At 43.5% G+C, this 23,100-nt stretch overlaps 1 protein-coding gene across 5 annotated transcripts in view; it reads left to right on the forward strand.

Annotated features, from left to right (window-relative positions):
• Nucleotides 1-703: 703 nt before the first annotated feature.
• Ptpn22 (protein tyrosine phosphatase non-receptor type 22) overlaps nt 704-23,100 on the forward strand; it is a 54,989-nt gene continuing 32,592 nt past the window's right edge. For 4 of the 5 annotated variants that reach the window (XR_005973022.1, XR_005973020.1, XR_005973023.1 and 1 more), the window contains exons 1-10: nt 704-810; nt 1,639-1,741; nt 18,151-18,259; nt 18,516-18,592; nt 18,715-18,810; nt 19,387-19,425; nt 20,534-20,605; nt 20,707-20,766; nt 21,392-21,534; nt 22,063-22,129. Coding sequence is in view for 1 of the 5 variants with exons in the window: in XM_041638111.1 (XP_041494045.1) it covers nt 1,655-1,741; nt 18,151-18,259; nt 18,516-18,592; nt 18,715-18,810; nt 19,387-19,425; nt 20,534-20,605; nt 20,707-20,766; nt 21,392-21,534; nt 22,063-22,129 (750 nt within the window). In the remaining 4 variants the exon portion in view is untranslated. Of the gene's footprint in view, nt 811-1,604; nt 1,742-18,150; nt 18,260-18,515; nt 18,593-18,714; nt 18,811-19,386; nt 19,426-20,533; nt 20,606-20,706; nt 20,767-21,391; nt 21,535-22,062; nt 22,130-23,100 lie in introns of those variants that run through there. The other variant, XR_005973021.1, reaches the window with a different exon arrangement.

Consider the following 23,100-nt stretch of genomic DNA (forward strand, 5'->3'; position numbering starts at 1 on the left):
CTCAAGAAAAATGGTTCATTTTAATTTATGTGAACTACAACTGAAATTCCTTTATCTGGAATATTAACTTCAAGTTGCCTACCAAGGGCTCAACCGAGAGAATGCAGTATGTTTTGTGTGCAAGCATCATGATTTTTCTGAAGGGGGTTTGACTAATGCAGAACCAGAAAGGACTGCCGGTGGTGTCTCCAACTGAGGAAGTCCAACCTGCACCTTTCCCAGTTTCCATACTTGAGACTAATTTTGTAACATACTCTTTGCTGAACTTCCTCCTTTAGAGATGATATATTTGTTTGGGGCTGTTTTCACACTGAGTTAGACCTTGGGTGGATTCTTACCCATTGAAGAGAGAATTTATGCAAACGGAGAATGAGGAAGCTTTAGCAGCCTGCCTGCTAAGGCACAGGGGCCGTGAGTACGGGATGGCTTCCTGAAACAGGATCTTTTCCAAGACCACGGCTGTAGGATAAAAATGTCAAAATGACTTCATGGGAATGCGTTCTTTAGGTTCACTCTCTCTCTTTCTCTCTCCTCTTCTCTTTCCTTCTCTCCTCTCCTCTCCTCTCCTCTCCTCTCCTCTCCTCTCCTCTCCTCTCTTCTCTTCTCTTCTCTTCTCTCTCTCTCTGTCTATCTTCAGTTTTTGAGGGAGAGAGAGGTCTTGCTTTGTTGCCCAGGTGTCTCAGACTCCCAGACTCACTGATCCTCCAGCTACCTGGGTGACACTTCTGAGTAGTGAGGACTCCAGATTGCGCTGCCACGCTCAAGTCTCCTGAGACTTTCTGACCTAGAATCTGTATTACTCTCAGCAAGGTAAATTTTAGTTTTAGTTCCTTTTTGTTCCTTGACTATTTCCTAACAGTGCATTCTGGGGATATTGTGCCTACTGCCTTCCTGGGCTTCTTATCCTGTATAGAGCGGTGTTCCTCGTGTTTATGTTCCGAACCCAAACAAGGACCAAAGCTATTACAGGTTTGCAGAGGTACAGAGACCAACACTTCCCTTAATGGGGGCCAGTGTTTCCCCAGCCCTGGAGGAGATTGCCTGTCAGAGGCAGTTGACTTTGCTTCCTCTAAAAGAAAATGTGATGTTTGCATGGGAGGCTTGACAGGTTTGGAACCAAACTGCCTGTTCTGGCTTTGGGGAGAACAGTCCAGGTAGAAGACAGGTAACTCTAGTGTCTGTCTCCTTTCCTGCAGAGGGGTGACGGGTGTCACCCAGGCCTTTCTGCTCACGGGGAACGTGGAAAGGGTGAACTCACCCTTACCTTATAGAGCCGTGTTTCTGCCTTTTCTCTGGGAAGCAGCAAGAGAGGGGGCTGCTGTTTGAAGGTGGCGGAGTGGAACAGTCTCTGAGCTAAGCAGACCACAGTTTAAGGTTCTGGTTAGCCTCTTGTTTGTTACTTTTGAGCTGTAGCCAAGTTTCTTTGTTGAGAAAGGAAGGCACTAGGGCCCTGGAGGGAGATGAGGGCTTTGTTGTGTGACCACAGAAGCTTGTTTCGCACTAATTTCCTCTAGGGCTTGTGATGTAGTCAGTAAACCACAGCCTCCAGCGTGCAGTGCTCAGGCGGTGGCAGCAGCTCCTTGGTGGTGTCTTGGCCATGACACACATTTGACATGCCCTCCCTTAATTCTCTCACAGACTCTTGCTCTGCGGTATGGACCAAAGAGAAATTCTGCAGCGGTTACTGAATGAGGCCCAGAAAAAGAAAAATAACAGTGAGGAATTTGCCAAAGAATTTCTGGTGAGTTCTGTGATTTTTTTTTTTTTTTTAAAGAGGAGTTAGATACACCGTTTAACGGTCTGCTGTGTCTAACCTGCCAAAGCTGAATTGCTGTAGGGACAAAGTGAACATCAGAGCATGGAGTAGAAGGGGTGGGTGGGTGAAGACAGGCTAAAAACATAACGTCTCTGACTTTTATTATAGCTGTGGGTTCAGCGTTTTTCCAGGTATGTTGGTTTTAATGTTGTGTTTGCTAGTTCTTTTGAGTTTATCAATCCTGTAGAAGGTCTAAACAGATGTATGAATACTAACACTTTTCAAGCATCTGGAGAAAGCATTTGAGTTATGATTTATGCTTCAAATTGCTAATTTTAACCGATACCAAAAAGAAAGAGACTAAGAGGAACTTTCCATGTAGTGTGGTATTTTTAGACTCCCATCTAGAATACCATTTGGATGACAGGTTTTTGAAGACCACCAAAACTACCATTTGCCACCTTTTTCTCCTTTCCCTTTGTTAAGGACAAGTTGGTTTACTAGAACAAGTGGTTTCCTTTTTTGGCGCTCACTGGGTTTCTTTAACTTCTATTGTTTGGAGAAGTGAACTGGTTAGAATGGGAAATAGAGACATGTGAGGGACGTGGAGTGCGAGGCAGCCTGGGAGCAGGTGGACCTGGTTATCCCGAAGGCAGTGAGTTCCCTCGAGGGGAGCTGTAGCTGCCAACCCAGTGAAAGCTGGGCAGCTCCATGGGGGAGCACGGGACCCGACTCCATGGGGGAGCACGGGACCCGACAGACCTGACATGTTTTTGACTTTCTGTTTTGCTTGCTTTTTGTTGTATCACTATGTAGCTCTGTCTGGCCTGGAACTGTCTGTATAGATCAGGCTTGGCCTTGAACTCACAGACATCCTCCTGCCTCTGCCTCCTGATGGCTGGGGTCAAAGGCGCATGCACCACCACACCAACCTGATGAGTTTTGAAATGCTTCCAGTTGGTCACACATTTTATGTAGTTTATCTACGGATGTTAAACCGTAGCCCTTCAACTTTGAATTGAGAAAAAAATGAAGAAAATCTTTATTTTTCTAACTTACAAAATGAGGAAAATAATATATTTCTCATCTATTCTCATTGAATTATTGTGATAGTACAATAATTAAGTGAACAAGGGACTGTGAAGGTGCATAGAGTCCTAGTTACTTGGAAGGCTGAGATAAGTTGGATTGTGAGTTCAAGGCTAGCCCATGCAACTTAGAGGGACTGTGTCTCAAAAAAGATATCATTCAGTAATATTTATTGAGCACCTACTGTATACTAACTTTTTTTCTTCACCCTAGGATACAATAGTGAACAGAATATCTTTGCCTTCCAGAGTTAGTATTCTAAGACCAGATATTAGATGAGAAAACACTCTATGACGTTTTTACTGAACGGGTTTCATGATTAGGTATCACTGTAGGCTAGCATATAGCAGCTCAACTTTGATGCTAACATATTATACCAGCTCAACTTTCATATGGTCATGGTGTCATGAAAATGTATTCTTTCTGCCACAAGTCCTCAGGGTAGATTTGCCACAGGGTAGAGTTGCCCATATGTCTGCTTAGATAGCTGGTTGTCTTTGACTGTTGTTCTTGAATCAATTTACGAAGATATAGAGGGAAAAATGTGAGCTGAGTGGCAGCGCCAGCCTCTGTTTTACTTTGGTTGTATTTTTCAAAACAGCAGATTGTTTCTCTGTATTTTAACCCATTGTAGAGATTGCCATAATCTTTCACCAAATCATGGCAGCCACCTCCTGACTGTTTTCTTTGCTTCTAAAGGCCTTGTCCCACTTTTAGCTAATTTTCTTAGACAAGGTCTCACTACGTAGCCTTAGCTGCCTAGAACTCATTTAATAGACCAGACTAGTGATGAACTCAAAGATCCACCTACCTTTGCCTCTGAGTGCTGAGATTAAAGGCGTGCGCCACCATGCCTGGCCCCAAGTAGTCTCTTTTTTTTTTTTTTGGATTTTTCGAGACAGGGTTTCTCCGTAGCTTTTTGGTTCCTGTTCTGGAACTCACTCTGTAGACCAGGCTGGCCTCGAACTCACAGAGATCCGCCTGCCTCTGCCTCCCGAGTGCTGGGATTAAAGGCGTGCGCCACCACCGCCCGGCCCCAAGTAGTCTCTTAATGATATGAACCTGATTATGTTTTCCTTGGCTTAAGAACTTTATACAGCTTATATTTTTTTTTAGCTGCTTGTAATTTTGAACTATCATATATATTTAGAAAACTACATAAAAAGTGTGGATTTAGTGAAAAGGAGCCATTGCCAATGCAGTCACCACCTAGATCAAGAACTACAGTACCGTCAAACTCCAAAAGACTCCCCCCTTTCCCCGGCAGACCTCTCCACCCACCCCACCCCACTCAAGGGCAAATCACTGTCCTGGCTTTATAGTCATCATTTCCTTGCTCTTTTTGCTCCTGATCTGTAAGAGCCTTGTTTTGGGGTGGTGATTAAGTGGAACCTCACTGTTCACTGACTCATGACCTCCAGTGGAAAAACAAGAGCTTCACCCTCAGCCCCACCTAAAGGCTCAAATGAGACACCAGAAAAATAGCATTGGGAGGGGAGGCATTGGGAAGTGGCCCAGCTTGGCCCAGGGAAATGCTGCCATCAAATGGGAGGTTTTCCACTTGACTGCTGCCCACAGTCCATCTTAAGCTCTTGATGGTTCCTCAGGACTTGTGTTTCTGAGATTTCAGAACCAATTCTGTGACATGAAGCTGCTGCTAACTAGCCTGGTGGCATCAATCAAACGGCATACAGACTTCTGTGTAGGGACCCCTCCAAAACAGAAACCGAAGAAACGAAACCTAGTCCCACGGCTCAGATTTCAGTCCTGACTTCTATTTTGTTGGGGTTTTCAAATTACTATTATTGCTGCTTTACTTTGTAGCCCTGGCTGGCCTGGAACGCACTATGTAGACCAGGCTTGGCCCCAAACTCCCAGCGATTGGCCTGCCCCTGCCTCCTATGTGATGGGATTAAAGGTGTATGCCACCAAGCACACTCTCCTCTTTTAAAGAAAGATTTATATTTTATGTGTATGAATGTTGTTTTGCCTGCACGCATATATATGCAGTTTGGTGCCTGCCCAGTGCCTGTGGAGGCCGGAAGAGAGGATTGGATTCCTTGGAACTGGAGTTACTGGGGGTTGTGAACGACTGTGTAGGCGCCTAGGACTGAATCTTGGTCCTCAGCAAAAACAGTAAAGCCCTCTTCACTGCTGAGCCATCTTTCCAGATCCTTCTTTCTTTTTACGTTTAAAGAAATAACATGGTGTGTGTGTGTGTGTGTGTGTGTGGTCACACACAAGCATGTACCACGGCAAGAGTGTGAAAGTTAGAGAACAACTTGAGAGAGTTCTCTTCTTCCACCATGTGGTGGGGAGGGGACTGAACTCAGTCATCAGACTTGGCGCCAGATAGCCTTATGTATGAGCTATCTCGCTGCCCTTGGCTAGCTTCTGCTTTGGTCAGGTATAAGGTACAATGTTCATAGCTGATGTGGCAGACCTGCTGTGATAGCAGGAGAAAGTGCCACACTGCTCCTGTCCTTTCCTAGTGCCAGGACCAACCAAATGCCGTACCCTTTCAGTGAATGCTGTGTGCTTCCTCTTGCCTTCCCCATTCCTGTGGTCCTCTTACCCTGGCTAGATCCAAGGCATGCTTAGGTTTCCATTTGATGATCATGTCCTAGACAAGCTTCTTTTGTATTCTCTCTCTTCTCCTCTTTCTCTTCCTCCTCTCATGATGGTGAAGGCTGAACCCAGAGTCCGACACATATTGGGTAAGTGCTCTACCATCGAGCTAGGTCCTCAGCCATGAGAAAACTTCCTCTTTTTAAAAATTATTTTAAATGCATTTTAATAGATATTTTCCCTACATGTATGTCTGTGCACCAGGTGCATCCTGGTGCCCATGGGAACCAGTGTTGGGCTCTATTACACTCTAATAGAATGTATCTCCTGGGCCTGGAATGACAGACAGTTGTAAGCTGCCACAGTGGGTGCTGGGATTCAAACCTGGGTCCTCTAGAAGATCAGCCAATGCTCACAACTGCTGAGCTATCTCTCCAGTCTCAAGGGCCCTTCTTGATCTACCTAAATAGATTAAATCATCTGTGATAGGTTCTTGTTAATATGATCTATACTTTTTATAGCACTGACCACAATTCCAATTTTAAACTTTGTGTGATTACTGCTTCCTTATCAGATTGAAACCCCATGAAGGCAATGTTCATACCTCATTCTGATAGTATTGGTTCCCTCCATGATTTCTACAATATTTAACAGTTTCAAAAAATGACATACAGTTCCAAACTGGCACAATGGCTCAGGAGGTAAAGGCGCCTGCTGACCATCCTGACGACCTATGTTGGCTCCCTGGAACCCACGTGGTAGAAAGACAGAACTGACTCCTGCAAGTTGCCCTCTGACCTCTATGCACATGCCATGGCACACATACCCTGCCCCCTATTGAATAAACAAGTAAATAAATGTAATTTAGAAAAGTTTAAAGATCACGGTTCAGGTATCAACTTAGCAAGAGAGTGCCTGCCTAGCACACTCAAGGCCCCGAGTTCAAGTCCCCAGCACCACACACCCACGAAACAATCGTATGACTCACAGTCAATGAACTAAAATTTCAAATGTACTGTCTAATATCACAACCTGTGCCCTTTGCTCTCAACTCCTGCGTCCAGTGATCCACTGTCCTTAATGATTTAAGTTTTTGAGAGCTCTAAAGGGTAACATCTAGACAATAAATGCTTTCCACATGGCACCGACTTCATAGTTAGTAATAAAGAAGGCATATGTGTTCTTCAGATCAAGAAACGGGATTGCTGGGGCTAGAGATGTGGCTCAGGTGGTCCAATGGCTGCTTAGCAGACAGGAAGCCCTAGGTTTAATACCTAGGACCACTAAAAGAAATAGGCTCGGTGTTATAAACCTGTATTCCCTGCATTTGGGGGGTAGAGGAGGAAGGAGTTCAAGCTTATTTTCAGCCTGGTCTAAGAGACCCTGTCTGAATGGACAGACACACTTACACACGAATGCCCACTGCACAGAAAGCCCCTGGGTGCTCTTCTAAATAATCACACCCTGACACATACCCCCCCCCCCGCAGAAAATAGAAGCCAACATTCTCTGAATACATTTTGGGCTTTCTGCATTGCTTTACGTATTCCACTAAACAATAGGTTTTTTTTTTTTTTTGGTTTTTCGAGACAGGGTTTCTCTGTAGCTTTGGAGTCTGTCCTGGAACTAGCTCTGTAGACCAGGCTGGCCTCGAACTCCCAGAGATCCGCCTGCCTCTGCCTCCTGGGATTAAAGGCGTGTGCCACCACCGCCCGGCTAAACAGTAGTTTTTAAACGTTTTTGAACTGTATGTAGATGAAATTCTGTCAATTGTCTTGTGTCTTATGGAAAAGCTTATCAGTTTTGTGCATGTGTAGTCACTGTTGTGATTTCTGTCGAGGCTCCGTAGATGCCGTTCTTGCTGTGGTCATAGAGTGTTGAGAGTTGTCGAGCAGCCCCTGGGTGTTCTAGCTTGCTTCCCCGTTACCATGACAAAACACTGACCAAAACCAGCTTGGAGAGGAAAGTTTAATCTAGCTTAAACTTCCATGTTACAATCCAGCTTTCAGGGAAGGCAGGTTAGGAACTCAAAGCAGCAACTGAAGCAGAGGCCAGGGAGGAATGCGGCTTCCTCTCTTGCCCTTATGGTGTCCTCAGCCTGCTTTGCTAACACAACCCAAGACCACCTGCCCAGGGTGGCACTGTCCTCATTGCAGTGGGCCCTCCCACGCCAGACATTAATAAAATAATATAATAATAATAATAACAACAATAATAATGCCCTTCAGACTTGCCTACAGGTCAGTCCGATGGAGGTGTTTTCTCAGTCAGGGCTTCCTCTTCCCAAATGACTTTAGCTTGTATTGAGTTCATGAAAACCAAACAACACAGCTGGTGCTCTCATGTTTGAATCACCACAGAGCAAATTGTAGCTTTGCTGGTCTCCAAAGAAGTTTTATTTTTCTTTTACCCTAGCCTGCCCTTCTTTTCTTTCTTCTTCCTTTTTTCCTTATTTATTTATTTAAATTTTGAGACAGGGTATCACTAAGTTGCCCAGGCAGACATTGCAATCCTCCTGCCTCAGATCCCCTGCCCCAGGAAAGTAGCAGAACCACAGGCTTGCGCATCCTGACCTGGCTGTGAGTCTGTCTTTATCACACATACAGACTGACAAATCCAGGACCTCGCCCTTTCTAAGCAAAGGCTCTACCACTCAGGTGCTCAGCTACATCAGAGCCTAGTCATTCTCTGTATATTGCAGGCTTTGAAAATGTGTATTTACAGTAATGATGCTAAGCAAGTGGCCATGGGCACAGGACCCCTTGCACAGCAAGTGCTCGAGCGTTTGTTGAATTGAAACAACTCGTGAGCATGAGCCTGTCACATGAGCATACCAATGAGCCTTTACTGAAGTAAATTGTTGCATTTATCAATTTGCAGGGTTATTGCTGTTGTTTTTTTTCCCCCCCACCAGCAGCAGAATAAATGTATTTATCTCTGAAGCTGGTTTCTCCTGACTCCATCTCCAGCCATTTGCTCAGGAACATCTAGTCTCGTGTCTTCAGTTGTTCCCAGGATAGTTTTGACACACCTCTTGCCATTTTCTCATATCTTCGTTCATACCTAATTTAAACTTCTTGGTTTATTAGTTCCAGTTTGACTGTCGCCTACTCAGTTGCTCCCTTAGCCAGTGCAATGGAACACCCTCGCCTGTCTTGTTCCCAATGACTGTGTCTACTCAGGGCCAGCCGCATCATCCATTCCTATTGCTAATAGCCCTGTCCGCGGACTGCAGAGGTCTAAGCTCTGACTCCATTCCTTGGTACTCATGCTTTCTCGGTTGCAATCTTGGTAAACCATCTGCATTCACAAGGCATCAAGAAGCAACCTTGCAGACAAACTCTAGTTCCATTGTCCCCTTAGTAGACAAGGGCCAAGTCTCTCTCTCTCTCTCTCCCTCTCTTTCTCTCTCTCTCCAAAATACAACATCTGCTATGCCTTCTGTATGCTGGCTTCTTAAATTTGGGTCATGTAGCTTGCGGCGGACTTCTCGACCAGCGAGAAAGAACAACCACCACAAGAGGATTCTTCTCAGATCACACTTTATTGGAGTGCCCTTGGTTGAGAGAGAGCATGAAGCGAAGGGGGCAGGAAGCGAGGGGCAGGAAGGGAAGGGCAAGAAGCGAGAGAGACAGGGAGCACTAAGGCAGCTGCTTATATATGGAAATGGCACACGGATCGCCCTGTGATTGGCTGCCACCAACAGCTGACACCAGACTGCATCGGGATAGGCCCAGGGACCCTTATCCACCCGGGCATGCGGGAAGCGGGGGGACACGCAGCTCTCAAAGGCTTAGCCAAATATGGAGTTGTTTATTTCCAACAAGACAGGATGTCGGCGCCATCTTGTAATGGCGATCCTGTCCGGCTCACTACAGTAGCTGAACTGAGTCATAAAAAATTTGGCAAGAACAGATTTTTGAACTCCAAACAGCCAACATTTGATTCAGATTCAAGTACATACTGGCATTGCACGGTGCCACTTTTCCCGCAGTCTCGACTCTAAACAATTTACTGGCTCAGTTTGCCCCGACCCTGCAAGCGAGCCATGCAATACCAACAAACACTGCTGGAAATTCTCTGCTCTGATTTGACTCTTTCCAATGAACTGCATTTCATCTGTATGTACATTTCATTTGTGTGTACAACTATACACGCAAGGTTTTCTTGATTCTTAAAAACATGATGGTTTAAGTATGGAAAACAACAACTTAATATTTTCTACCATCGTTCCTCTGCCTATGTGTCAGATAAGTATATCTTTGGATTATTTCATGTTATAACATTTGTTTTAAAAATTGAGGTCTGAGTTGCTGATTGTGCTTCATTAAAAATATTCATTAATTCAATTTTGATTTGAGATTAGGATAGAATTTCCAAAATTTTCTGACATAACCCTGAATATACTTTCACCATTTTCACACTATCTACTTATGTGAAGTGGCTTTCTTGGATCTGCTAATTATAAATCAAAATATTCTCAACTCTGAAAACATTGAAGTTGCTTTGTTCTGTGGTATCAAATACTCAGTCAAGACCTAAATCTTTACATGTGCATGTGTGTGCATGTGTGTGTGTGTGCGCGCGCACGCGTGTGTGTAGCAAATGTTGTGAGTATGTGGAGGTCAGAGGCAAACTTTCAGGAGATGGTTTTCTGTTTTTAGCATGTAGGAATCAAACTCAGGTTGCCAAATGGGCAGTAGGTGCTTTTACCCGTCAAGCCATCTTGCCAGCCCCAAAATCTATTTATTTTTTATTTTTTGGAAACCAGAACATTTATTTTATGACGGATTGAAATCCTCAAGATGAACTGGATGCTGAAACAGCTGCCCTCTTGGGTTTAGGGATTGTCCCTTTACGGAATCCATGTCTGAATCTTTGGTAGACAATTTTTAGGTGCCTCATCCGCCCAGTTCTGGTAGTGTCTCTTAGCCTTTGCACTCCAGTTATACTTTCCCTTGCGCTTGGCAGGGTAGCCGCATTTGCCACAGGTAGACTTCTGAAGGTGGTAGGCCTTAGAGCCACACAGCGGCGGCACATGTGCGTCTTGTTGCGACGCTTTCCAAAGGATGACGTTCCTTTTATCATCTTGCTTCTGCTGCCGAGGCCAAAGAGACCAGAAGACCCAAAATCTATTTTTTTTAATGTAAAAATAAACCAGTACATACATCCCATTAGTATGAAAGGCTTGCTTTTCATCTTTAATAAATATTAAGATTTCTTTTGCTGAGTAGCACTGGGGAGGTTGGCAAGAACAAGTGCCTTCCAAAAGGCCTTAAAAGGGGAGCAGAGAAGAAAGTGACGCCTTTTCTGGCAATGATTGGCACGATGTGACGGCAGCAGCTGTGTTCAGCAGTGGGACCTGGAGAAACACTGATCACAGGGACCCACATCCATATCTGCGGGCCCTGAGAGTCCTGTGTTGGAAGTGAGCCTTGCTGACCCGCAGAACGATAAAGCTGCCTTTAGAAAGTCAGGCTAAGGCTGTTCGAGGAAATCTTACCCAGGAAGGAATATGATGAATGGCCAAAAAAAAAAAAAAAAAAAAAGGTAGAACATGGCTGAGGTTCATGCCAATAGCAAGGCAACCCATGGTCGTTAGTTTCTCCTCTTTCGTATTGGTTTTATTAAAACTTGCAACAACAAAATCTACACTCCGTGCTCTCAGGTCTGTCTGACCCGAAAGGAGATGATGGAAACCATGACCTGGGAGGCACAGACAAATTACCTGAAAGAAGTGGTTAACAAGGTGATTTCAGACAGCATTGAGAGAGATGTAAGAAAGCTTGCCCATGTATCCTTTTCATGATGTCCTGGCTAGGAAAGAAAAATTGCAGGAGCCTAGGTGTGCACGGGAAACTCGTGGGGCTCTGTGGTGAAAGCAGCAGTTCAGAAAGGCCTCCGAGGGACAAGACAGCTTCTGAAAGCTCAAGAATTTGTTCAAAATTCAGGTTTTTCTTTACAAAATACGTTATATGCTTTATTACTATCTTTGGGCAACAAACAACCCTCTCACAAGGGTCACCTAGATCATCAAAAAACACAGATATTTATATTACAGTTCATAACAGTAGCAAAATTATAGTTATGAAGTAGCAATGAAAATAATTTTTTAGCCGGGCGATGGTGGCGCACGCCTTTAATCCCAGCACTCGGGAGGCAGAGGCAGGCGGATCTCTGTGAGTTCGAGACCAGCCTGGTCTACAGAGCTAGTTCCAGGACAGGCTCCAAAGCCACAGAGAAACCCTGTCTCGAAAAACCAAAAAAAAAAAAAAAATTTTTTTTTAGTTAGGGGTCATCACAACATGAAGATCTGTACTAAAGGGTCACAATGTATGTATCAATGAATTTTAAAAATAAACTGATAATTGATTGTCAGTATTTGATTAGATGTCTAATTTTTTAATGTCTGTATATCTAGAGTCACATTAAAATCTCTCAGGTGCAAAGGGTTGTGGGTGGAAAGAGTTCAGCATGTTCTACTCTGCAGCATCAGGTTTCAAGCCAAAGATACCACAGTTTTAGGATTTCTGTTTTTCTTTCTTTGTTTTCTCTTGGCAGTGACTTAATTTATTTACTAGCACTTGAGAAAAACAAGTGCAAGACTGAGTCTTCTCTTCTTGACTCTGTGAGCTGGGGCTCCATTCTGTTCTCATTTCTTGAGACAGACTCGGCCTACAGAGAAAAGGAAGTCACCATTAGCTCACAAGCACCCAGAGTCTACTTTCTACATTTTCTGCCCTATTTCAGGATCCGTAGGCTGATGGCTTCTTCATCTTATCCTCTGACAGACTCTCGCATCGAGTTCTCTTGAGGATGCCTCTTCAGGGGACTAGGAGCCCCTACTTTGACCCTCTGACATATTCTTTCTTCCCGAACCTTAACCCACGCCTGGTAGCCCTGCTTTTTACCCTGGACCTTTCCCCTCGTTTCTGTTGGAGTTTATCAGGTTTGGGGCCCTGTTGTGTTTGTGCCTGGGAGCTTTAGGGTTAGCAAGAAGAGAAGATTTGAAGCGAGGATTCGAGAGTGTTCTGACCACAGGTAGACGTCACAGGAAAAAATTAAAGTCTTTCACACTTCCTAAGTTAACAGTTCTGTAGGTATTTCCTGTGTCATGCTTAGGTGAGCGTCACCCTCTGTCATCAGTCAGATGACTCCAGGAGCAGCAAAAGAAAGAGCTTATTCTAAAGGGCACAGTGAAGATTAAACAAGCCTCGATACGCACATGCATAACCTTTGTCTGTGACAGCTTGCCCAAAGAGTGTCCTTTAAAAAACAAAACCAAATAAAATTAGTACAACGAAGAGTACTGACTCTGGAAACTTCTAGAAAGACTTGTTTGGGGACTCTTTTTAGCAGTCAAAAACACCTATGGCAACATCAAAACCGATCTTTCTGAAGGAACGTAAGAGAAGAGAGAGATGAGGAGGGAGCGGAACCTCAGTGGAAGAACTTGTGTGTATTTGGGGGAGGGGCGTGTGTGGAGGCGACAGCACAAGGTGCAGGAATCCCTTTCCTCCTCCATCGTGGAGATCCCAGAGATGAGACTCAGTATCAGGCTTGCCCATAGGTGGATTTGCCTGCCAATCAATTACACCAGCCCACCAGAAGCTTTGATGGTGTCTCAGTATTTCAGGTGTCTGTGTCATGTTCTTAATTAAATTCCCAAGCTAGTTCATTAGCATAATCATCTTAGTTTAAAAATATGCTGTTTAGCATCTCCTGCCCTCTCCGGCTCTGAAATCCATAGGAATTCACACGATGGTGCAAAACTGGCTCCAAGAACTGCCTGTGTTCCTGGTCTGGACCCAGTAGCTTTCCCGTGTCTTATCAAACCCAGAAATAAAAGAATAGTCACTGGAGCAATGCACACGGATGCGGGTGGAGAAAGAAACAAGGCCAGTCTGGATGCTCTATTTCAAATCCTTGGCTAGAAAGAGTGTATATTCTGATATACCAAGTTATTAGAATAATTTATTATGTTACCCTATTTGGAAAATATCACTTTAATTAAATTCTGTGTATTTGATAGTGGTGTTTTGAAATTTTAGCTCTCCACTTTCCCCCTTCTCATTGAAGACTGATGTAACCACCAAATAACCCTGAGCCAAATTTAATTTTTTTTAAAAAAAAACAAAACAAAACAGGATCACAATATAGCCTTGGCTGGTCTAGAACTCAGTATGTAGACTAAGCTGGCCTCAAACTCACAGAGACCCACCTGTTCTGCCTTCTGAGTGCCCCAATTAAAGGTATGAATCACTACATCTGACCCTGTGAGCCATTTCTGAAGCCTCATTGCTATGGAATAATCCTTCTGTACACTGTGACTATGTATTACTCTTGTTGGTTAATAAAGAAGCTGATTGGCCTAGAGCAAAGCAGAATAAAATTAGGTGAGACAACTAAATTGAGGATGCTGGAATGAAGGAGGCAGGATCAGGGAAACACTAGCCAGCCATTTAGAAGGTAGGATGTGTAGAAGATGAGGCAACAAATTATGAGCCATGTGAAAAAGCATAGATAAGAAATATGGGTTAAGGGGCTGGAGAGATGGCTCAGAGGTTAAGAGCACTGACTGCTCTTCCAGAGGATCTGAGTTCAATTCCCAGCAACCACATGGTGGCTCACAACCATCTGTAATGACATCTGGTGCCCTCTTCTGGCCTGCAGGTATACATGCAGGGAGAACACTGTGTACATGATAAATAAATAAATCTAAAAAAAAAAAGAAATATGGGTTAATTTAAGTATAAGAATTAGCCAGTAATAAGCCTGAGCTACTGGCCACACATTTATAATTAATACTAAAGCTCGGTGTGTGTATTTGGGAGCAGGTGGTCAGGGCAAAAAAAATTCTGCCTACACCTCATGATAGATTTGGATAATTTGTTGGATCAAAATTTTATATTATCATACCTCTTTTCCATCTCTTTCCTCTATGTGCCGTTGGTTTTGCTGCTTTAGGCAGTGGCTCTTCATGTAGCCCTGGCTCACCTGAAATTTGCTTTGTAGAGCAGGCTGGCCTTGAATTTTCAGAGATCTCTTGCTTCTGCCTTCTCCTGAGTGCTGGGGTATGTCTGTTATATCTTTATTTTGAGTTCCCCTTTTCTCTTTCATTTTAAAATCACTTAACAAGTCTTCTCAAGTAAACTCCTGCACAAATTGTACATCTTTATTACTGACGTGCAAGTATTGTATGAAATATAAGCTACTAAGTAACAGTCATAACAGCCCTCTTGATATTTTGGGTTTTGTTGCTCTCACTTGAGATATGTTTCCTATTCCTTGTTTGTTCACTCCTGTGGGTCAAAATAGACCACAGCCATGGTTGTAAAATGTAAAAGCAGTGTCGAGGATTCATAACATTTATGAACAACAAAAGGAACACCCTAGTTTCAAGGAAGTCGTATTACACATGATGACACCAGTTTGTGAGATCTTGAAAGAATCTAGAAGTCATTTTTAGAGACTTAATTGGAAAGCTCTGGGAAATACAGTGAGCCTGAGTTCTAACTCATGGAACTCTTAGCTAAGCGGTTTGGAACTTATTTCCTAAGTGGTAAAAAGAATTTATTGAAGTTACTTTAAGCAGCATTGGAAAGATTAACAATGCATAAATTGAATTAATTGACATAATTATACCCAATACATTTGAATGAATACATTGAATGAAGAAGAGAAATAGTGTGACAATAAGGAGAAATTATAGGAGTTGGAAAGAGTCTAAACTAAGGTGTGTCTAATAGGTTTTCTATCCCTGTGATGATGCATCATGCAGTTAAGGGAGGAAACATTTGGTTTGACTCACAGCTCCACTCCACAGTTGCTTGGCCCTGTTGCCGTAGGCCTGTGGTGAGGTGGAACATAGTAACAGTGGGGGTGTAGTGGAGAAAAGCTGCTTACCTCATGGATCCCCAGAGACAAAGAGACACAGACCAACAGAAAGAGGATAGGAACAGACAGATCTTTCCAGAGCATGCCCCTGTGGCTTATTTCCTTCAGTTAAGTCCTCCCTTCCAGTAATACAGTCATATTCTGAATTCATCAAGGGCTTAACCCACTGATTAGGTCAGAACTCCCAGAATCCAATCATTTCCTCAAAGCCCATCAGCTGGTAAGCAAGACTTTTAGCGCATGAACCTTTGCGGGGGGAGGGGGGGAGAAGGGGATATCATATCCAAACCAGCAGGAAGGAAAGCTGAAGCAAGACCTCGCATGGGAAGAACCAGCTGAACCTGCTAACTGTATCTGAGCTGGGAATTGTGGGATGGGAGGACCCTAAAGTCCTTCTTAGTTTCCCAGAGTGGTATTGCTTGGAATAAAGATAGTTCCATCGGCATTCACAAGTTTAGTTTAGTTTCAAATGTACTGAGTCGGAGGATGCAATAAGATATCAATATGAAAATATCTAGGACCTGGTTGTTAATTTGAAACTGAATCTTAATATAGAAATTTGAGACATATCCAAGTGATGCTGAAAATATAACAAAATGTTGGTAAATAAATTAGCAAACACTTATATGCCCTCTATAAGAGTATATGACTAGCTCGGAAGGGGGAGAGGGAACATATAAAGAGAAGAGTCGAGAGTGAAAGATTTGGGTATTTCTTTGTTAGAAAGCGGAGAGCAGAGAACCAGTAAGAAATAAGGGCAAGTGGGAATGTTGTGTCCTAGATAGGTTTACTATGGCTATGCTGAAACACCATAACCAAAAACAAGTTGGGGAGGAAAAGGTTTATTTGGCTTACACTTCCTCATGGTAGTCCATCACTGAAGGAAGTCAAGGACAGGAACTCACACAGGACAGAAACCTGGAGGCGGGGACTGATGGAGAGGCCATGGATGGATGCTGCTTGCTGACTTGCTCAGTCTGCTTTCTTCTAAAACCCAGGACCACCAGCCCAGGGATGGCAGCATCTACAGTGATCTAGACCCTCACCCATCAATCACTAATTAAGAAAATGCCATAAAACTGGAATTTGTGGACTCATTTTTTCAGTGGATGTTCCCTCTTTTAGATGGCTCTAGCTTGTGCCAAGTTGACATAAAACTAGCCAGCACAATGAGTCAAAGAAAGAACAGAAACAAGAATATGTACCTAGTGAGGGCCGAGGAAGGAAGACATTTCCAAAAGAAGCTAGAGAGAAAAGATCTAGTGACTGTGGAGGGTCTAGCGGCTAGGAGGTAACTAATCCCTCCTGTGTGACCAACTCTCTCTTAAGTAGTGTGAAAACAATGAAGATCATTTTAATTCACTAAGCGTTTCCATTCGTTATTGAGGTGCTTCTCCCTGTTTTCTTTTACAAAATGGTTAGGTCTCACAAAGTCCAGACCTAGAACATACATTTTTCTTTTTTTAATTATAAAAGCAATAAAATTTAGGACTACATAAATTCTAGACAAGAAGTCAAAGAGACACTATCATAAGTCAAAGAGGCATTATCATATCTTATCATTTCTGACTTCACATTTGGTTTTATAGTGTTACACTAAAAAACAGTGAGAATAGGTTTAAGGAGTTACCATTCAAAGGACTCTTGTCCAAGCACATTAAGATAGCCCCTACCTATCTCAGACCATAGTCTACATAAAGAATATGATTCTGTTTAGATTATTACTTGCTAGAAGAATAGGCTTAAAGTTTGAATCATATAAAATGCTTCGGAATTAATATCTCTGAAATTTCGACAGTTGTAAACAGAGTATAATTAATTAGCTTAAGTTCCATTTCTACTTAGAAAAAGTGATCTACAAGTTTAAAAAATATGAATGGAATTAATAATTTTCCTGTTGACATCAAATAGACCCTATAAAAAAAAGTAACTCATACTCTTGGTATCTGTTCCTTGGGTGGAGCACACACACAGCTCACTTTCAGAAGCTATTTGGTTTCTTGAATATTTAGCAGTTTCAGATCAAAGTCTTAACAGCCTGTGACTCAGCTGCAGCGTGATCTTCTCACTTCTCCAAAGTCACTGGACTATGCCATCCTGGCTTCCTGTCCTGAAAGAAGCTAGACCCAGATGATGCTAAAAGGGCTGAGGCAGAATGTCTGAAAAGTGGAGGAGGACAGCTCTCTAGAGGTAGCTTCTTATCTCCCTCCGTGTGTGTGTGTCTGTGTGTGTGTGCATGTGTGCGCATGCGTGTGTGCACACACACATGTACACACACATGCATGCACTTGGGGATAGCCTGTATGTGGTGTACGTGTGCGTTTGGTTGTATGTGCAGATGTATGAAGGCCAGAGAGCAACCTCGCTGTCTTTCTCAGGAGCCATCTACTTTATCTTGCGAGACAAGGTCTGTCACTGGGATCTTGGGCTTGCCAATTAGGCTAAGATGACTGGCCAGTGAACCCCAGGAATCCACCTGCTTCTAACTCTCCAGCACTGGCATTACCAATTTGAGCCACTAGACCTGGCTTTTTAAAAATTTTTGTATTTATTTTTATTTTTGAGACACGGTCTTTCTATGGTACCCTGGCTGGCATGGAATTCACTATGTAGAATTAAACTATGTAGCCTTAAACTCACCAAGATCTGTCTGCCTAAGCCTCCCCAATACTAGGATTAAAGGCATGTGCCACCACTCCCAGCCCACACTTGACTTTAGGCTCTGGGAATCAAACTCAGGTTCTCTTACTTTCAAGGGAGTACTTACTTCACCAAATAAGCTGTTTTCCCAGGCCCCTTACCGCTTCCATTGGAAAATTATTCTTGGAATTGTATTACAGAAGCTGAAGAGGCAGTCTACCAAGTACAGGGCCGACAAGACACACTCTACAACTGTGGCTCAGCGGCCCAAGAATATCAAGAAAAACAGATACAAGGATATTTTGCCCTGTAAGTTCCCTTTCTTCTTATAAACTTACACTTCTAATCTGAACCACCTCTCCACTTTTTGACCAAGTACTTGTTCTTCATCTTGGAATATGGCACGGACAAATTAATTATACTATCTATGACGACAAAAGAACATTTAGCCATTCGATTTCTTGTTCACTTATCAAACGCTTTTAACAACTACCATTCTTGAGACCTGACTTATCGCCCATTGTAGGATTTCTCAGTTACCCCATCCCTTTCTCTTGTGTCCTAGATGACCACAGCCTGGTCGAGCTGTCTCTGGTAACTTCCAGTGAGGATTCCAGCTATATCAATGCCAACTTTATTAAGGTGGGTGGAGAGGAAATAAAAACACTCTATGTTTTTCTGAGCACCTAAAACAGGGGGCGGGGAGAGGACTAGGGAGAAGATGCTGTCTGCCGTTACCTCACGTGATTTCTCTTCCCCTTCAGGGTGTCTATGGACCCAGGGCTTATATTGCCACCCAGGGTCCTTTACCTACAACTGTCCTGGACTTTTGGAGGATGATTTGGGAATACCGTGTCTTGGTGAGTGCAGAGTGGCTTCTGGTACTTGGGAGAGGGGGCAGGGTGCAGGACATGACTGAGGCCTCCCAGCTGTTAAAAACAGAGCCTTTCTTATAGCTTGATGAAATTTCAGAGTGCAGGTATCTTTTTTTTGTTGTTGTTGTTGTTTTTTGTTGTTGTTGTTTTTTTCGAGACAGGGTTTCTCTGTGGCTTAGCTCTGTAGACCAGGCTGGTCTCGAACTCACAGAGATCCGCCTGCCTCTGCCTCCCGAGTGCTGGGATTAAAGGCGTGCGCCACCACCGCCCGGCGAGTGCAGGTATCTTATATCACTATTACAATGTATTCTCATTCGAGGAAACGAAAGTCGATACCTTGACACGCTCTCGGTGACAAGAAATTTGTTGTGATGAACAGAGAACAGGGAAGTGGGGACAGAAGTAAGGAAGAGTAAGAACATCTCACAAATCACTAGGGCTTTTGGGGTTAAAAAGCAAAGCCAACAGAATAACAATGCTTACTACTTTCTGACGCTGGGACTCATGCGGGAGGTGATCTCTAACCCTGTAGGTCACTAAGTTTCTGTTGCACGCTTTCAGGTCATTGTCATGGCGTGTATGGAGTTTGAGATGGGAAAGGTGAGTCACTCTTCAGTACTGGTGACGCAAAGGTAAAGGAAAGGGGCGTAGGGGGCAGTGGTGGTAGAGCTTCCTCTGAGTGTGCCTGGGTGGGGGGCAGTGGTGGTAGAGCTTCCTCTAAGTGTGCCTGGGGAAAACCATGCCATTTTTCTAATTTTCACTTTGGGAATAACCATACAATCCATAGGGGGTTTCACCCCCAAGAACCCCTTTTATCCATTTCCCCAGTAGCTCCTGTGCTGTAAAGTTAAGAAAGGAAGAAAGGAAGTAAAGGAGAAAAAAATACCATTTCCCTTCTGATAGTCAGATGCTGTAACTGCCCATTAGAGACGCACCCTGTGCTGCCCCAAACAGCATCCCCGCCACAGGTAGCCAGTAAGCACTGCCAGGGATTGCAGGGCTGAAGAACTCAATGGTTTTATTTTAATTGGTTGAAAACTGAAGCGAACTCTCACTTCAGCTGCTGAAAGCTTTATTTGGCACTATGTGAAACTTTTTCAAACTTAAATTTCATTTGCTATAAATAAAAATATTTCCAGTGAAAATTTAGCATTCTACTTATATATGTATAAAGTGAATATAGGACTTTAAAGTTTATAAAAATAGCAAGGCAAGCACATATGTACTGTTGTATCTTGATTACACATTAAATACTTTGGCCTATTGGGCTAAAATGCATTTCACCTATTTTCATTTTTAAATGTGGTATCAGAAAAATAACCCGAAGCATGTGACTGGCTGTTCTGGTCTACCGTGGCCATTCTGAGATGGGGGTTGTAGTCACACCGAGAGAATTTGGCACTTGACTGGTGCAACTGTTACAGTCAACAATTTCAGGGTTCTTGAGATGCTGAAGATAGGCCAACAATCACTATTTCTACTTTTCCAGATTCCTAGGAAGTTTATAATTCAGGCATCCTTTAATATCTGTATTTTATCCTTCGGAGATTCCCAATCACATTTCTGGAGTTGAAGTCTAAGGGGGTTAGCTGTGCATAACCTAAGATGAAGGACACAGAGCCTCTTCTGGACCAGGGAGTGGGTTTCATCTTGCAGGAGAGATTATACTATATGGAGGGAAACCATTACCTTCTGTTTTATGCAACAGAAAAAGTGTGAGCGCTATTGGGCGGAGCCAGGAGAGACACAGCTGCAGTTTGGCCCTTTTTCTATATTCTGTGTGAGTATGATGCATTTCTTTTATGACTAAGCAAAGCCTCCAGGATCTACTTTTTAGAAAGCATGCCTTTGAAACTGCTAATAATTTAATCTTCTCCTTAGGAAGCTGAGAAAAAGAAATCTGATTATATAATCAGGACTCTGAAAGCCAAGTTCAATAATGTAAGTATAGAACAGGGATGATGATAAAGTTGAGAGACTGCTGAGATGAGACGGGTAAACGTGTGTGTGTGTGTGTGTGTGTGTGTGTGTGTGTGTGTGTGAGACTCAGGCTGGGCGTACAGTGATAGGGAGAGTTAGAGCCTTTGATGTCTTGATTAAGTCTTCATATTCATAAGAGATTCTCCCCCAATCTGCTTCACACATAAAAGTGATCTTGGTAGTCTGGCTAGAGGTAGTGTGAACAGTGGTAGACATTAGGACCAACACTACAGCTGATAATGCCTCGGACTCTACTCTGCCTTGCCAAAGGCAAGGGGACCCAATACACCAACATGTCTGTGCCCTATTTGAGACACGCTAATTTGAGGAAGATTTGGTTTGAACTATGTTTATATCTTCCTCCTCTTGTGTGGGCGAGGTTGTTAAGGATAAGACAATGGAAAACATTCTCATATTAATTTCAATTGTTTTCATAAGGCTTGAGAGCTATATATAAGAAAGCAGAATAAATTGCAAGTAAAAAAGATCTAGATGGAACTTTATCAGATTAACTTTTTGGTAGAGTGAGATGGAATCCTAACCTTGAATTCTCCTTTTATTCTGGCTGTTTTTTTTTTTAAAATAGAAAACTAGAATTATTTACCAGTTTCATTATAAGAACTGGCCAGACCACGATGTGCCTTCATCTATAGACCCGATCCTTGAGCTCATCTGGGATATCCGTTGTTACCAAGAAGATGACTGTGTTCCCATCTGCGTTCATTGCAGGTGAGATGCCCTGGATGAACTTTCCACTGAGAACAAACAAAATGAGACTCTGGCTAGGGTGCAATTCAAAGACAAAAAAGTCAATAGCTGAAGCAATGTAGTATAAACTAAACTGGTGCATTAAATTCACTTCTTTTCACATTTATTGTGTGCATACATATCATCACAGCCTACATGAGGAGATCCAGACACAACTTTGGGGAGCTCCTTCCTTGGTTGTCTCCTTCCACTATACGGGTTCTGGGGATCAAACTCAGGTTATTAGGCAAAGGTAGCATGGGTCTTTACTCCCTGAGACATTTTGCAGAACCTAAAATTTCTTTTAAAGTTATGAACAATGGTGCTGGGGACTCTTGTGAGAATATGCTAATACCCATCTGAGGTCCACTGCGGCATGACAAACATGTCCTGGGACATGGCAGGACTTGAGAAGTTTCATTTTCTCCCTCCTCAAGTCGAGGAACTTCCCAGCTGTTGTCAGTTCCTTCTCTCCACAAGCACACATGCTCCCGTGATCTTCTGTTTCAGCGCCGGCTGTGGAAGGACAGGTGTCATCTGTGCTATTGATTATACACGGATGTTGCTGAAGGACGGGGTGAGTTTCCCAGCAAGCACTTCCATGTTTCCTTCTGCACGCATCTCCCTCCTTTCAGGACATCTTCACAACTCATCTTGTCTTATGAAGTGGGCTATTTTTAATCTACTCTGTTTTATGATTAAATTAATTCCTAAGTTGGTGATTCTTAAAGCATGGTCCCATGGGGGGAGGATGTAGCCTAATAACAGTGGACTTGTCTTACGACAGGAGGCCCTAGGTTTGATCTCCAACGCGACATCTCAGGGTCAGCATTACCTGAGAATTTGCTAGAAACATAAATTCTGGATTCCTGCCCCACTGATGAATCTGGAAAGTTTGGAGGGTGTGAGCCGACAAGCTCTCTGAGAAACGCTAAAGTTTGGGAACTGCTGCCCTGGATTGTTTATCTCTCCTTTCTTTATCCAGGCTTTAGAAGACTCCTTCGGCTTATCGTAATCAAGCTTTGTGCTGTCGTCTAAAAATCAGTGTGTGTGTGTGTGTGTGTGTGTGTGTGTGTGCGCGCGTGCGCATGCGTGTGTGTGTACGTGTGTGCGCACGCGTGCACGCGTGTATGTGTGTGCGTGTGTGTGCGTGTGTGTGCGCGCGCGCGTATGTGTGTGTGTGTGTGTGCGCGCGTGCGCATGTGTGTGTGTGTGCGCGCGCGCGCGTGTATGTGTGCGTGCGTGTGTGTGTGTGTGCATGTGCGTGTGCGTATGTGTGTTTGCATGGATATGTGCACAGGTTGCATATGTATGCACGTGGATGTACAGATGGAGGACAGAGATTCATATCGGAGTCTCTCTTAATATTTGCCTTATTTTTTTGAGACATGGTCTCTACTGAATCTTAATTTTGATAGGCTGCCTAGCCAATGGGCTCCAGGGACCCACTTGTCTCCCTGCGCACTGGAATTTCAGACATGCCTGGCTTTTGTGCAGGGGCTGGGGATCTGAACTCAAGTCCTCATGCTAACATGGCCTGCCCTTTAC

This window comes from Microtus oregoni, unplaced genomic scaffold (assembly GCF_018167655.1).
Source record: "Microtus oregoni isolate MIOR12 unplaced genomic scaffold, Mior012 000054F_ref0000373, whole genome shotgun sequence".
Taxonomy (NCBI): domain Eukaryota; kingdom Metazoa; phylum Chordata; class Mammalia; order Rodentia; family Cricetidae; genus Microtus; species Microtus oregoni.